Below are 17418 nucleotides of genomic sequence, written 5' to 3' on the forward strand. Positions count from 1 at the left end.
TTCCTGACACCTTCACTGCACTCGCCAGCCACGAGCCCAACTTCTGGCTGAGCAGCGCTCCCCCTGTAGGAGTGCCCTGACCACCAGGGGGCAGCTCCTGCATTGAGCACCTGCCCCCTGGTAGTCAGTGCATGTCATAAGGATGGGTTGTTCCACCATTTGGTCTATTTGCATAGTACCCTTTTATTATATAGGAATAGCCAATGTCAACCCAATAAATTTAATTTTTAAATCTTTCTAAATGATAATACATAGATGATAGATAGACAGACAGACAGATAGATAGTTAGATGATAGATAGGGAAGGGAAGGGAGGGGAGGAGAGGGGAGAGGAGGGGAGGGGGGAGGGGAGGGGAGGGAGGGAGAGGAGGGGGAGGGAGGAAAGGAGGGGAGGGGGGAGGGGGGAGAGGAGGGGAAGGGAGGGGGGGGAGAGGAGGGGAGGGAGGAAGGGAAAGGGGAGGGAATGGAGGGGAGGGGAGGGAGGTGGGGAAGGGCATGGGAGGGGGGGAAGGGGAGGGGAGGAGAAGGGAAGGGAGGAAAGGGAAGGGAAGGGGAGGGGAGGGGGGGAGGGAAGGGAAGGGAGGGGAGGGAGGGAAGGGGAGGGAAGGGAGGGGAGGGAAGGGAAGGGGAGGGGGGAGGGGAGGGGAGGGGAGGGGAGGGGGAGGGAGGGGAGGGAGGGGAGGGGAGGGGAGGGGAGGTGAGGGAAGGGAGGGGAGGGGAGGGGAGGGGAGGGGAGGGGGGGGGGGAGGGGAGGGGAAGGGGAGGAAAGAGGAGTAAGGAAAGGAAAGGGAAGGCAAGGAAGGGGAGGAAGTTATTATACAATAAGGTGAGAACAACAAAATGACAAGTAATTCAATATGGCAGAAATGTAGGTTATATAGTTAAGTAATGTTGTGTTAGCCTGGGATAGTAAGCATAGGTAAATTATAAAGTGGTAGTTAAAATGTAGTGTTTTTAAGAATCATCTGAAGAAAAAAACAAACAAATCTATAGACACAGACCACAGAAGGTAGTTACCAAAGAAGAAAGGATTGGGGGAAGATGAAGATGAACAAATATATGGTGATGGATGGAGGCTAGAATTTGGGTAGAGAGCACACAATGGAATATACAGATTATGTAATAGAGAATTACACACTTAAACCATATACAATATTAAGAAATATCATCCCCCAAAAATTAATTTTTAAAAAATCATTAAAAGATTGGTTAAAGATGTACATTCCTGAGCCATGGGAGAAACCTGAAGATCTAGGATGATACCCAGCATCCCAGGTAATTCTGATGTAGCAATCCTAGCACTATATTTTGAGAAATTATCATAGAAGACTTTTAACACTAGGCTAAGAAGTTGGACTTTAATTAGTAAGAAACAGGGGGAAGTTTCTGAGCAGGGAGACAACATGATAAGAGCTATATTAGGAGATAATCTGGAAGTATGTAGAAGGGGCTGGAAAAGAGAGGATCCACTATATAATCCTAATAAGAGGGGATTAAGAAGGATTCAGGCTCTCTATCTCCAGGGAGTATGCCCATGCCTTTCCCTTCCCAGTCCCTCTCTCCTTTCCCCAGGCTCATTACCATTAGCTTCCTCACTCTCAAGCTCCAAGGGCCCTTCTTTTACCTCTATAAAAAAGAAGATGAAGGAATCATAGATCACTCTGCTAGGTCAAGGAAAAGATGAAGATATTTTAAAGATGATAATTTAATTTTGGACCTATTGAAGAGTACAAACATAAATTAAGATTTAAAGAAGTATGGAGAAAATACAGGATGAGGCAAAAGTAGGTTTATAGTTGTGAGTATGGAAAAAGACATGCAGATTATGAATATTACAATAGCTTTATTAACTCAAAAGAATGTCATAATGGCACAGTAAGTCTACTTTTGTCCCACCTTGTATATAATTCAGGGCCAAAAGAAATAAAAATGGAAGCTGAGATGATGAGATCACCAAGAATATAGAGTTTTAAACAAACAGGGTAAAATCTTAGAAACACTTCCATTTATTGATTGATTGCATATTTTTAAATAGATACTTTTTCTTTACAAAAGTTTATTATCATTTTTGGATACCAAACATCAATCTTTCTTTCTTTTTTTAAATTGTTATTTTACTATCTTTTTTTTATTGATTTCAGAGAGGGAGAAAGAGGGAGAGAAATAGAAACATCAATGATGAGAGAGAATTATTGGTTGGCTGCCTCTAGCACTGGGGATTGAGCCTGCAAGCCGGGCATATGCCCTGATCAGGACTAGAACCATGACTCCCTGGTTCTTAGGTCAACGCTCAACCACTGAGCCACACCAGTCAGGTTTATTCTTTATTTTTGAAAGTATTACGTATGTCTCCTTTTCCCCCCATTATCCTCTCCCAGCCCACCCCTGCCACCCACCCCAGGCTTTCACTCTCCATTGGTTATGCGTATAAATTATTTGGTTGATCTCTTAATTGCCACCTCCCGGCTATCTTACCCTGCCTTCCCTCTGAGATTTGACAGTCTATTAGATGCTTCTATGTCTCTGGATCTATTTTTGTCCATCAGTGTATGTTGTTCATTATATTCCATAGGGGTGTCGAACTCAATCAGAGAAGGGGCCAAAATCTAAAATCCAGCCTAAATCGCGGGCCGAATGGTTTACTGAACAGTCATAAACTGTCATTTGATGGAAACGCAGCGGAGTGCAGTGATGACAGCACGGTGCGGGCCACATTGCAAGGCCTGGCGGGACGGATTTGGGCCGCGGGCCTTGTGTTTGACACATGTGGTCTATTAGATGCTTCTATGTCTCTGGATCTATTTTTGTCCATCAGTGTATGTTGTTCATTATATTCCAAAAATGAGTGAGATCATGTGATAATTATCTTTCTCTGACTAGCTTATTTCACTTAGCATAATGCTCTCCAGTTCCATCCATGCTGTTGCAAATGGTAAGAATTCTTTCTTTTTTACTGCAGCTTGGTATTCCATTGTATAGATGTACCACCATTTTTAATCCACTCATATGCTGATGGGCATTTAGACTGTTTCCAAATCTTAGCTATGGTAAATTGTCCAATGAACATAGGGGTGCATATATTCTTTCTAATTGGTTTTTCTGATCTCTTGGGAAATAGTATGAAGTGTCCTCAAAAAATTAAAAATGGAACCCTCATTTGACATAGTAATCCCACTTTTAGGAATAGATTCTAAGAAATAGTTCTATTTAATCCTTTTCTTCACTGAAATCACTAAAAAGAAAGAGAGAGGGGTGGGGAGAGAGAGAGAGGGAGAGAGAGAAAGAAATATAGTTTAAGAAATAAGATTTAAAAAAGGATTTCTTGGGGGGGTGGGAAACTAAGCATATTCATGGGGGTGGGGAGGAAAGCCAGTCTAAAAAGATCCAAAGAAAGGAAACTGATTAATTAACATCATATATATATCAGAGAAAGGAAGGGAGAGAGAGAGAGAAATATCAATGATGAGAGAGATTCATTGACCCACTGCCTCCAGCATGCCCCACAGTGGGGACTGAGCCCAAAACTCAGACATGTGCCCTTGACCGGAATCAAACTGGGTCTCCTTCAGTCCACAGGCTGACATTCTATGCACTGAGCTAAACCAGGTAAGGTTTAATTAACATCTTAATAAGGTTGGAAAAAAGACCAAAAAAAAGTTAATTAAAAAAAAGTTGAAAGATAATCTTTTCTGAGATAAGAGGGAAAATGAATGAAAAAGGAAATCCCAAAATAGAATTTTTAAGAAGAAACAGTTCAAGAACTCCTCAAGATGACCTTACATCTCACAAAAAGTATAGAAGGTGAATTCTCTGTGGAGAGTGAGGTTGAGGGCTTAGGAAGAGTAGAATCATTTTGAAAAAGTTACTGTAAAGAAACCATACTGATCAATAAAAAGGACAGAAAAAAACTATACAGTAAAATACTCAACTAAAGTTAAAATATATGAATTTATAGTGGAAAAAAATTATCCTGGCTTGAGTATGTTTTAACATCATTTGGAAAGCCAAAACTTAGAAGACTATTGAAGAAGTTGCCCATAGAGATCCAAGATGGCTGCGCCCAGGTGAACACCTAGCCGCAGCCGCACACAACAATTTCAATAAAATACAACTAAAATATAAAACGGACATTGCCCAGAACTACAGGAAGGTTGACTGACTGGAAATTCTACAGCGAGAAGCAAGGAGAAAACCAGAAGGAGGTGCGGAGGAGCTGGAAAAGCCAAGGTACAGAGACGCGGCGCGGAGAGGACGGAGCCGGAGAGGAGGGAGGCCGAGTGCCTGGCGGGCGTTCCCGAGCGGAAAGGAGATAAAACTCCCACTGTGCTGGGCCCCCGACTGCTCTGATCCCCAGTTTTAAGCCAGACCCCGGGGACTCAGGCTCAGCCATAGGGAGCTGGGCTGTAAGGCGGAACCCCGGGGAAGTGGCGAAAGGAGGTCCCAGCGGTGCGCACACTGCGCGCAGAGAAGGGACAGTTGGCTGTGCTGCGGGATTGCCCTGACAGGAAGGAGACTGGGGCTCCAGACTGCTCTGAATGTCACCTCCAACTCCACTTCCAACTGAACTGAACCCCAATACCGGGCTCATTGTGGGAGAGCACAGACTGTTTGGCAGCAGGCGAAAATCGAGGGCACCTTTCTCTCAGAGGCGCAGGCAGCGAGCACTGAAGGACCCGCATAGGGCGGGGCTGATGGAAGCCAAAGCTGCAGGCTCCACCCTGAAACCCCTTCCCATCTGTAACTGCGAAATACGACAACAAAATAGATCACAAACGAAAGAAATGGAGGACAAAAAGCGTCTGGATATAGAGTTCAAATCTACGCTTATAAGGTTTTTCAAGAATTTCCTAGAAAAGATGGATAAGGCCTATGAGGATATGAAAAGAGATCAACTAGAATTAATAAGGAGTCATCGAGAAATGATAAGGGATCAACAAGAAATAAAGAATACATTGTCTGAAATAAAAAATATTTTACAGAGTCCTAAAAACAGAAGGGAAGATCACAAGAATCAAGTCAAAGATTTGAAACATAAAGAGCCAAAAGACACTCCTCCACAGAAGCTAGAAGGCAAGAGAATCCAGAAAATTGAAGATAATGTAAGAAACCTCTGGGACAACTTCAAGCGAACCAACATCAGAATTATTGGGGTCCCAGAAGATGAGAGAGAGCAAGATATCGAAAACATACTGAAAGAAATAGTGACAGAAAACTTCCCCCACCTGGTGAAAGAATTAGACTTACAAGTCCAGGAAGGGCATAGAACCCCAAACAAAAGGAATCCAAAGAGGACCACACCGAGACACATCATTATTAAAATTCCAAGAGCAAAAGACAAAGAGAGAATATTAAAAGAAGCAAGAGCAAAGAAGGTAGTAATCTATAAAGGAGCATCTATACGATTGTCAGCTGACTTCTTAACAGAAACCATGCAGGCCAGAAGGGAATGGCAAGAAATATTCAAGGTGATAAATAGCAAGAACCTACAGCCAAAAATAATCTACCCAGCAAAGCTATCACTCAGAATCGAAGGCCAGATAAAGAGCTTCACTAATAAAAAAAAAGCTAAAGGAGTTCATCACCGCCAAACCAGAATTATATGAATTGCTGAAGGGGGTTCTTTCAGAAGAGAAAGTAAACAAAGATAAAAATTATGAACAACAAATACGTAACTATCAACAAATGAATCTAAAAACCAAGGAAATTAAAAAAATCTGATGAACAATATTAACTATTGAATATAATAGAATCAGAGGTATGGAAGAGGAGTGAACTGACGATTCTTGGGGAAAAGGGGAGAGAGGGGTGTGGGAAGAGACTGAACATAAACTGTGCACCTATGGATGAGGACAATGGGGAGAGGGGAAAGGGCAGAGGGTGGGGTGGGAACCTGGTGGAGGAGAGCAATGGTGGGGGGGGGGGGGGGGAAAGGAACATTTGTAATAATATGAACAATAAAAACTTATAAAAAAAAAAAAAAAAGAAGAAGAAGTTGCCCATAATTAAAGTGGTTCTTCAGAAGTAGAGCACTGCCAAAATTACTGATGAGGGATTCAAATGGAGTTAGTAAAGTCACAAAGACGGTCTAACACCTCAAAATACTGAAGAATGCAATAAACACTGAAGGCAGATTAAGAAAGTATGAAAGACATAGGTAACTTACTACTGAAGAAAATGTCATACTGCTCCTAGCTCAGTTTACTAAACACACACTAGATTCTTAAAACAATATAAAGCAATCCGATATTTTTTTTAAAAAAAGATTTCCAAATTTTGTGTCAACAGATATGAATTCAGTGTTGGCTACTGCTTCCTAGCAAATTTTTTAACCTCTATGAACCTCAACTGTAAAAATGTGAGTAAAAAATAATAGTGTTTTTTTTATATATTTTATTAGACAGACCTAACTGCTTCAAAAAGAGTTATGAAGCTTAAACAGGATGATAGAGGAGCTTTTAAAACTATAAATAAATAAATAAATAAATAAATAAATAAATAAAAAGATTTGAAATGTTGTGCATAGTTTTTTACTTTTAATGCTTATTTTATACTGGTGCATGGATTCATACATATTGAAAGGAAATTAATTAGAAGGAATATTTTAATATCGCTATTCACCCTTTCTCTATAATAGAAGTTTCAACCAAATTCATGATTGACAATGACAGATCAAAACACATACATGTGATTGCACCAGTGAGAGCTTTATATGTATCATGCATGCATGAGTCAACTTAGTCTTTTATATATAGAAAATCAGCTTGCTTAATTATAACTGCTTTCTGATGTAGCTAAACTTTTTCCAGCCCATTAAAGCACTTCAACTTCTCTTTCAGGTAATTGTTAGCAACACAGCAGTAAATATCAACATGAAGCAGATTATTATTGTAGATCACGCAGGGAGAACAGAGGGTAAAATATTTAACTGCAGCAGTGTTTGACTATATTATGCACAGTGAGAAAACCTGAAGTCATTTTCAAGGTCCACCATTCCTTACTTCTTTTCAGTCGTGTCAAGTTTCTAAGCTTTCTAAATCTCCGTTTTCTGGCTAATGAAAATAGGATTCTACCGAGTCTCCTATCTACCTACTTCAAGACTTCTGTTAGGATCAAATGAGATAAGGCATGGGAAAATGCTTCACAGACATTTGGTTAAAGTGTGAAATGTTTGCACCTGGCTATAAAGCAAGCTATGTTTCTGGGCTGAAGAAACTGCATGGAGGCCCGTCGTCACTAAGAAGATGAAGCCCAGTGTTTCAATGTGATGTCATTACCTGTTGCCCACAGCAGCCATTTCTGGGCTTGGCTGGGCTGTGGGTCACATTTTGCACTATGGGGTCTTGGCAGCATTGGCTGCAATTTGGTGGACTATTGCTCTGGGGTGGTGGCGGGGCCTATGTCCCACTTGGGGGAAGCCAAGTGTTGCTTTGAGGGTGCTAGGTTGGTGGTGTCAGGGCGCATTATGCCAGCTCCTATGTTGAGTGTCTGCTCTCTGGTGGTTAGTGAAAGTCATAGCAACCAGTCGAACACAGCATATTAGCCTTTTATATAATATGTATAGAGAGCTTTATTTTCTCATCATAAAGTTGATATTGTAATAAGTACTATAGAAACTGAATTGTTTAACTTTTGTTTCCTATTATATTAGGTGATTTAAAGGGAAATGTTATAATGATCCTAACTAAAAAATTTTTGAGAAGTAAAGAGGATTAAATATTTTAATTATTATAGACTTAAATCCAAGGACATTATAAATACACACATTCGAAGTATCCTTGAATTTGAAAAAAAACAAAACACAATTCTTATTGCTAAAAATTTTCTTACCAAAATTTGTCTGGTAATTTGAGTTGTGATTTCTTTGGCATCTGAGACAATTGATGGTGGGAGTGATGACACCTCTGCAGCTTTTAATCCTAAAATTATAAGCAATGCAGCTTCAATATTATTCTTGCTAATATCACTAGGATTCTTTTAACCAGTATTAATCTTTTCTTCAGATATTTAAACTTCTATTCATATACATTTCTGAACTACTAGACAATTCTCAAATTAAGTTCTCCAAAGTTCAACTTACTAATTATTATATTTAATTACATATGCAAGCTATATTAGACATATTAGATAAATTATCTCTGAAAACATCTCTGTAATACAGGAAAACATGTTAGGAAAGGAAAAGGAAAAGAGGCAATTAGAAAATTGAATAATAGTAATAACACTGACTAGCTACAAATGCAGTTGGTAAGAGAAGGTCCAAGTATATATAAGTTTTGCAAGGGAGGAGAATTTAGTCATAGAGATGACCATACAGCTGAATGTTCCTCTAGCTAGCAGAGCAATGAGAGAAGAATTTCTCAGAAATTATAATGGTAGGTGATTACTCTTCATGCAAACTCATGTTCTCAGAGTTTAATTTTACTGTATAAACTAGAGACTAATGCACGGAAATTCATGCTAGGGGCTTGACCCTGGCAGCCCCAGCTGCCGCATCGGCCCCACTCCCCACTCGGTCGGAAGTCATCCTGAAAGGTCCTTCTGCTCTCTGGTCTAATTAGCATATTAGCTCTGTATTATATAGGAAGCCATATATACTTTCTACTGTGTGCTAAAAATTTATTGTTTTTATTCTTTAGAGGCGATAGAAGCATACTAATCTTTACTTAGAAGTTAGTAATTGCTAGGCATTATACTAGTTCATATTTGATCATTTAGTCTTCACAAGCCCACATTTGTGGAAAATTCTCATTTAAGAGGCTTATAAAGATTGAACATCTGATACAAATTAAGCTATCCTTTTGATTTCCTATTTCAAATGGTAAGAAAAAGAGGATGCTTTTTTTCCCCCTCTTATAAGGGTCATATTTACAGCTAAAGTAATTTTTGGAATGTTGTACGTATAGGTCAACTGAAAATTCTCTAAATCCATGCGATTTCACACATGTCAAAAATAATGTAGAGGGAAAAATATGTAATCTAGTTTATGAATATCATATGCTTTGGTAATGTACCCCATTACTTTAGATTTAATTATCAAGTTCCTGGACTCTGAAGAACACAGAAAAAGAACCCCAGTACTGAAAAGAGTGTAAGAAATACATAGTTTTTGATTCATTATATAACTTGCAAATATAAACTAAATTACATTTTCTTAGGGATAGATACTAATACTTCTGGGCCTTCATGTGTTATAATTCTACAGTTACTGGTTAATATAAGTTTAAAAATAAATACATCAAATACAAATTTGACATATAAAACAGTTTTAGAGCATATAAGCACTCAAAAGAATGAGAGTGAAAGTTACTGAGATTGACAGCCAAGTAAAGGGGAGAAGAAAAACATACAGAGTTTCAGTATATAAATAAAATTTATTTATGTATTACCATAATTTTTTTCTTCTGTGAATCCCTTAGAAAGTTTGTACGTATACAAGATTGTTTCTTTATTCCTTGAGGTATTCTTTACATGTTGAACTTCAAAATGCATGTTTTCTACATTAGGATACAAGACATCTATATGGCATAATTCCAAGAAATGTGTGGCAAACAGTGTAAATGCCTAAAATACATAATAATGAATTTTAATACTTTTTAATCGATGAGAAAATTCTATTTTAACAACTTAAAAATAAAATTTAATTCTGTTTTCCAAGTTGCTTAGCAGAAATATAGGAATGAAACTTATAACTTTAAGTCTAATATGGTCAATTCATTTTTAAATGTTTCAAAAATTTACACTCAAGAAAGAACATGTATATTATGTTTACACATTCTCAGTTATGTTACAATATGGGAAAGAAAACAAATCCAAAAATGAAATCCTAAAAAAAAAATCTAAAGATATTGAAAAGGTAAAATTTATCAGAAATAAAGCTATTAACTTAGGTAATCATTTTTTTTAATATATTTTATTAATTTTGTACAGAGAGGAAGGGGGAGAAATAGAGAGTTAGAAACATCGATGAGAGAGAGTCATCGATCAGCCGCCTCTTGCACACCCCCTACTGGGGATATGCCCGCAACCAAGGTACATGTCCTTGACCGGAATAGAACCCAGGACCCTTTAGTCCCCAAGCTGATGTTCTATCCATTGAGCCAAACCGGTTTTGGCAACTTAGGTAATCATTTATTAGAGAAATAATCCATAAACAAAATTATAATATTTCTCTCAACTTAAAAAAAAATACTTTAAATATATCTTCCCTCCATATATATAGTTTGTGTACAATGGAATCAATGGATAGTCTTAGGTATTTGAAATTGCAAAGTTTTTAAGTGTGTGTGTGTGGTTTTTTTTAATATATTTTTATTGATTTCAGAGAGGAAGGAAGAGGGAGAAAAAGATAGAAACATCAATGATGAGAGAGAATCACTGATTGGCTACCTCCTGCATGGCCCCCCACCACCACACACACACACACACACACACACACACACACACACACACTGGGGACTGAACCCAGGCATTTGCCCTGACCAGAAATCAAACCTTGATCTCCTAGATCATAGATCGATACTCAAACACTGAGCTATGCTGGCCAGGCAAAGCTTTTAAGTTTTTAAGAAAATTGCTTAGGACAATGATTCTCAAATGTTAGTAATCATCTGGGGAGCTTGTTATAGGTGCACATTCTTGGTGCTTTTCCCCCTAAATTCTCAATCAGAAGCTGTTATATGGGGCCCCAGGAAATTGTATTTTCCCTAATTTGATGGAGGTAATTCAAATGACTTATGACCAGCATGTGGTTTCTTACCCAGAGTTACTAAAGCAGATAGAAATTAGAGTAGTTTATTATGTTTAAGACATTACCAGTGAGCAACTATTATAAATAGGTCATTAGTGGAAAATTATAATATTAAGACATTAAAAATAATTGATGGGCAAATGGATATCAACTATGGAAAGGGGTGGCAAGACATAACAACTTATATGTCAGCTAAACATGGAAATATTGTAATATATGCCCTATTCCACTGGATCACTAGAATCAGTGATCTGAAATTTCACTGAGATAGAAGGCTCCTGTACTTTTGTCATATTTATTTCCCCCATCTGACACAGATGTCTTACCAATAAATCTAAAGTAGTTGCTACTTCTTGCTTACCAGATCCAATCATTATAATGTTATCAATATAATGGACCAGTATAATATCTTATGGCAGGTTAAAGTGATCAAAGTCCTTGCAAACTAAATTATGACATAGAGTTAGAGAGCTGATATACCCCTGAAGTTGGAGGTGTATTGCTGACATTGCCAGCTGAAAGCAATCTGGTTCTGGTGGTCTTGATTGACAGATATAGAGGGGGGAAAGCATCGGCTAGACCAATTAGCTGCATACCAGGTACCAAGGGATGCATTAATTTGCTCAAGCAGGGAAATCTCATCTGATATAGCTGCTGCAATTAGTCACCACATGGTTAAGGTTATGATAATCCACTGTCATTCTCCAAGATCCATCTGTCTTCTGCACAGACCAACTATGTGAGTGAAATGGAGAAGTAGTGGAAAACACCACCTTTGCATCTTTCACCTCTGCACCTCTTCTAACCACAGGATGGGCTAGGGACCCACTGGGCCCAGTATGAGATAGACCAGAGCTAAAACTTCATTTGTCACCAGACTATGATAAACTCCCTACTCTGACTGGTAGACCACAGTGGTGTTTTGAGCTCCTGGAGTTAGAGTCAGTTCGGAGGTAGTGTCCAGTAATTCTCAAAATGACTGATTATTTTCTTTTTCCCCAGTACACAGTTACCCTGGTAAAAGGGCATAAGTCTTTTTAGAAAAGGTTGGGAGAATGAGTAAAAGTCAATTCTATCAATAGAAACCCTAGAACCAATTCAGAAAGTTCATCCTTAAAATTCTGATCCTTTAGAAACTCTTGATACTAAACTCTGTATTATTCAAGTTTCCCCTAAGAAACAAAATAGGGACGTGTGTGTGTGTGTGTGTGTGTGTGTGTGTGTGTAGACAGAGAGAGATCATCATAATAAAAAGGCTAATATGCAAATGGTCATCAAGCCCTCACAGCAGGGACCTGAGGCTGCATGGCACCAGACCCAGGGAGGCTGTGCCCCCCTGAGACCACCCCCCCCCATGCCAGGATGTGAGGCTGCATCTCCCACCCAGTGGGGCTTGATGTGGGTGGGGCCGGCTGGGTCTTGGTATTGCCCAATGGTGGTGGGGCCAGCCAGATACTTCTATTATAGAAAAAGGGCAAATAGCAATATTAAAATATTTCCTCTAATTAATTCCCTTTTAATGTGCATAAATTTTGTGCACCAGGACACTAGTTTATTATAAGAAATTGGTGTGTTGATTATGGAGGCTAAGTCCCCAGATCTGCAATCAGCAATAGAATCAAGAGAGCTGATGGTATAATTCTAGTCTAAATGTTGGCAGGCTCAAGACCCAGAAAGAACTAATATTTCAGTTTGAGTGCAAAGCAGGAAAGAACCAATATCCCAGGATGAATGAAGGCAGTCAGGCAGGTAGAGTTAACTCTTGCTATCAGGCCTTTTTGTTTTATTCAGGACTTCAACTTGACCCCATTCAAAACTGACTGAATGAGACCCATCTACCCTGGAGAGTGAAATTTGCTTTACTTCTACCAATCCAAATACTTGCCTCACAGATACACCCAGAATATTGTTTGCCCAAATGTACCTGGGATACTCTGTAGCCCAGTCAAGTTAACATAAAATTAATGACAGTAATTAGCTTTTAATCCTCACAAGTAACACACATCTTTCTTATATAAAAAAAATTCTGATCAAATGAAATCTTTTCAGAATTATAAAGACTAATGTTATCCAATGTTACCTTTGACTCATCATAAAACTTTTAAGTATAAAATAATATTTTTCTCATTCTATATAATAAATCATTATGAACTCTCATTTAAAGTATATGAAGGTATAATAAATCATTATGGACTCCCATCTTAGGGATGTTTTAAGATATTTTAAAAATGGAAAAATATTTTTATTTAAGTTTTTCGTATCTGAATATAATTTGAATGATCTAAAAGGTACTTCACAAATTTGCTTAATAATAGAGCAAAAATCATAGCTTGTTTTATATAATTGATTTGTGGGGGGGGGGAAATTTTCTTTAAAGGAATGGACTGTTGGGTAAAATAAATTTTCTAAAAAGTGACCTCTAATGCCTAGTTCTATTTCATGCTGTGACATCACATTCAATGCTATTCCACATGGAGACAATTACTGAAATGTTTTCATGTTTCACAAGTGACTAGTTTTAACATTATTTGTGTTTTTGCTTTTTTTAAAAAATATATTTTATTGATTTTTTACAGAGAGGAAGGGAGAGAGATAGAGAGCTAGAAACATCGATGAGAGAGAAACATCGACCAGCTGCCTCTTGCACACCCCCTACCGGGAATGTGCCTGCAACCAATGTATAATACATGCCCTTGACCGGAATCGAACCTGGGACCTTTCAGTCCGCAGACCAACGCTCTATCCACTGAGCCAAACTGGTTTCGGCTATTTGTGTTTTTTATTTGCTCCTTTCCTTATCTACATCATGAATATTGATTGTACCAACCATTCCTCCTTCCATCAGAAATTATATATATATATATATATATATATAAAACTTTTCATTATCTAAAATTGTTTAAAGAGCTACTTAAAGGTGTCTGTAAAATACAATCATGATAAGTATACAAAGGACACATCAAAAAAGGGCTCAAAACTAATATACTTAAAATAGAGAATACCTTTAAACTCAGCAGATATTCACAAACAGCATAACAAATGCCAATACCTTCTTCTGTATTAGTACCTCTGCCAAGTTCATCAATTAATATGAGTGATTTGTCATTAACATTATGGAGAATATATGCTATCTGAAAAATATAATTTAAATATTATTCATTATAACCAGTTATAACTATCAGAAAAAATCCAGCTCTTTATTAATTAATCTGAAATATATTTTTAAAGAGAAATTCAACTGAGCAGGAACTAACATTTTGTGTTCTAAAAATCTCATGACCAATAACTCCAATAGCATAGCTGATGTGTACATTGATATAAGCATAGTGTAAAAAAGAATAGACAAAAGAATAAATAACCAGCATCTTAAAAATGTTGACATTTTAGATACAGTGGAACAAGCAAAGCAATGAATTAAATGTTTAAATAAAGCATAAAGATGGTCATTTTCTTCACAAATGATTAATCAATTGTCATAAAATGCTCAAAACTATAGCTCAAATTAATTGTAACTTCTTTATAGCCTGTAAAGATGAAAGAAAAATTTTGGGAAAAGCATCCAACCAAGTTCATTGATTCCTGGTTAAACAAATAAATTTAAGTCCATGCTCAACAAAGACCAGGACTTTAATTAACAAATATGTTTCTTCTCCACTGAACATTATTAACCTCCTTCTCAAAATCAGAATACCACCTTTGTTATTTAATAGCACAATTAGTAACCTTCATAGCCATTTTACCTTGCTATAGTACTAAGCTTCTTGAGAGCTAGAACTATTAAAAATATAATGTAAGCCCAGCCAGAGAGGCTCAGCAGCTGAGCACTGACCTATGAACCAGGAGATCACAGTTTGAATTCTGGCCAGGGCACATGCCCAAGCTGTGGGCTCCATTCCCAGTGTAGGGCAAACAGAAGGCAGCCGATCAATGATTCACTCTCATCATTGATGTTTTTCTCTCTCTCCCTCTCTGAAATCAATAAAAATATATTTAAAAATAAGTTATGTATTTCATTAAAAAAATAAAAAATAAATAAAAATGTAACCTGGAGCACCTAATACATTGCTATATTATCCCATAGATATGCAATAATTTTATCTGTCTACAGAAAAATAGCCAACTGTATTATGATTCAATAATTCCTAACTATTAAAAATAGGGCAAGAGCTATACTGCATTTCTTTAGCCTTTTAAGCCTACTTGAGATTTGCTCAGATCAGAAATAGGTGATGATACATACTTATTTTACAGGAAATAAAAATTCCAAAGGGCACAAAATATGGGATGATTTTTAAACGCAGAGATCTTTTATTTTCAAACTAAACTTATGAGGAATAATAGATACTATGCAAATTGTTCCTTAACAGGTCATTCATACCTTCCATACAAAAACATGAATGTGTGTTTTTATCATTCAGTAACACTAGCTTTTTATTTAAAACTGTATTTTTCCATAAAACATTAATTTCCATTTCCACATAACACAGAAATTAGAAAGCTGTCTTTGACTGCCCTCTGGCTCTTGCAGGGTAGTATAAGCACTCTGCATGTTTTAGTTTAAGAATACTTTCTTACATGTTCATTGACTATTAGCAGCAGAATTCAATTTTTTTAACATAAGAAAAGTTTAGTTTGGGTACCTCTTTCATTTCCTTCATAAAAGTTGATGAATTTGTTTCTATATCATCATCAGTACTGATTCTTGTAAAAATCTGTTCAGCAATTCTAAAGGAAGAATATTCTGCTGGAACATATGATCCTTTAAAATATAAGATCAAAATAAACTGAAATATTTTTGTAAAATATAAGTACTAACATTTTGTACCTTCCATCACCTCAGGTTATTTACTAGCTTACCTAAGGATTATATGGTGGGGGAAAAACACCAAATATGGAGTTAGAAAACATGGCCCCAGCTATGTTATTTATTGTATAACCTTGGACAGCACTTAAATTTCCCAGTGTTTTTCATATATAAAATAGAATATTTGCCCTACCTATTATCCAAAGTTATTTGGAAGTTCAAATAAAATAGTGAATACTCAAGTACATTAGAAAGGTTTGTTATAAAAATAACATTTTTAAATAATAGATGATAAAGAACATTCAAAGTATGAAAATTTGGGGGAAATGTTTATAAAGCTAAAGTTGATAAAATCAATATATTCAATAGAAAAAATATTTTAACTATCTGTTAATAAAAATGTACAGAAATATGAACAACAAATATGTAACTATCAACAAGTGAATCTAAAAACCAAGGGAATTAAAAAACCTGATGATCAATATTAACTGTTGAATATAATAGAATCAGAGGTATGGAAAGGGAGTGGACTGACAATTCTCAGGGAGAGAGGAGAGGGGGGTGCGGGAAGAGACTGAACATAAACTGTGCACCTATGGATGAGGACAATGGGGGGTTGGGGAAAGGGCAGAGAGTGGAGTGGGAACCTAGTGGAGAGGGGAAAATGAGGAACTTTTGTAATAATATGAACAATAAAGATTTATTTTTTTTAAATGTACAGAAATACACACAATATGAATGAAAGCAAAATACTTCTTTTGAAAGTTGAATATTCATTTATGAGATGATTTCTGCCTGAGAAGTGATCAGGGTAACTAATCTAAAATATTCATCTTTTTAAAAAACAATTCTGATTGATACAACTAATTCTCTATGAAATGACATATAAAAGGCATTCATAAATCATAAGAAGAAGATAAAAATATACAGAGAGTTGAAAGGAAAAGTATCAAATATACAGAATTCTATATAGACAAAATGGTGAAAGAATGGGAGTAAATAAAAAACACAGCTACACTAGTATTAATTGAGGATTTAAAACAAAGGTAAGGATGGAGAATCAGTGCTACCTCCGAGGAATAAGTAGTAGTAGAAAAAGAAAGCAAAAGGCAGGATACTATTTCTACTATTACTATTAATAATAATAGTAATTATAATGATTGCACCTCAGAGAGCAGATTTCTTAAACATAATTTATAGGATTATCAAAAGGATTAAATGGGGAAATAAATGTGAAAACACCAAATACAGAATAAAGCATATTTAATATATGTTTATATTTTCTCCTCTCTCTTACCACCACCAAAAAGGCTCCCAATATTTTTCATCTAAATTATTACAGAAACCTCCTGGCTGATATTTTGCTTCTGGTCTGGCTCTCATCTAATCATACATCAACCAGAGAGATCTATCTTAAAGTTAAATCCAATCATGCCATTCTCTTGCTTAAATTTGAATAGCTCCCTACAGATTTTTGGATAAAGTTCAATCTCCTCAGTTAAGTATCCTAAGACTCTCATGATCTGACTCCTTCCTGTACATGTCCCCAGTTTTTGTCCCTGTGATAATACAAAGGCTTTGGACTCCTTACAGCTCCTTGGGAATACCATACTATTTTTTTTCATCTATGCTTAATAACATGTTCTTTACTTTACTTCTGCCTGAAAAGTCTCCTTCTCTTTCCTCAAATCCATATCACTGTATAACCATATCTCAATCTTTACAACTATTCTCAGAAGTAGTATTATAATTTTCATTTACAGACAGGAAAACTAAGGAGGGTAAGTAATTTGTCTAAGATCACAATAACTAGTAACTTGACAAGCTTAGTTCCAAAGCCTATGTTCTTCACTTCCATGTATTCTTT

General features: G+C 36.8%; 1 protein-coding gene across 1 annotated transcript in view; it reads right to left on the minus strand.

The window, feature by feature from the left end:
• MSH4 (mutS homolog 4) overlaps positions 1-17418 on the minus strand; it is a 70540-nt gene that overhangs the window by 1720 nt on the left and 51402 nt on the right. The window contains exons 16-19 of the mRNA XM_036445158.2: positions 15388-15506; positions 13750-13878; positions 9387-9561; positions 7828-7916 (exon numbers count right to left, since the gene is read on the minus strand). Coding sequence (XP_036301051.2) covers positions 7828-7916; positions 9387-9561; positions 13750-13878; positions 15388-15506 — 512 coding nt within the window. The remainder of the gene's footprint in view (positions 1-7827; positions 7917-9386; positions 9562-13749; positions 13879-15387; positions 15507-17418) is intronic.

This window comes from Pipistrellus kuhlii, unplaced genomic scaffold (genome assembly GCF_014108245.1).
Source record: "Pipistrellus kuhlii isolate mPipKuh1 unplaced genomic scaffold, mPipKuh1.p scaffold_m20_p_2, whole genome shotgun sequence".
Lineage (NCBI taxonomy): Eukaryota > Metazoa > Chordata > Mammalia > Chiroptera > Vespertilionidae > Pipistrellus > Pipistrellus kuhlii.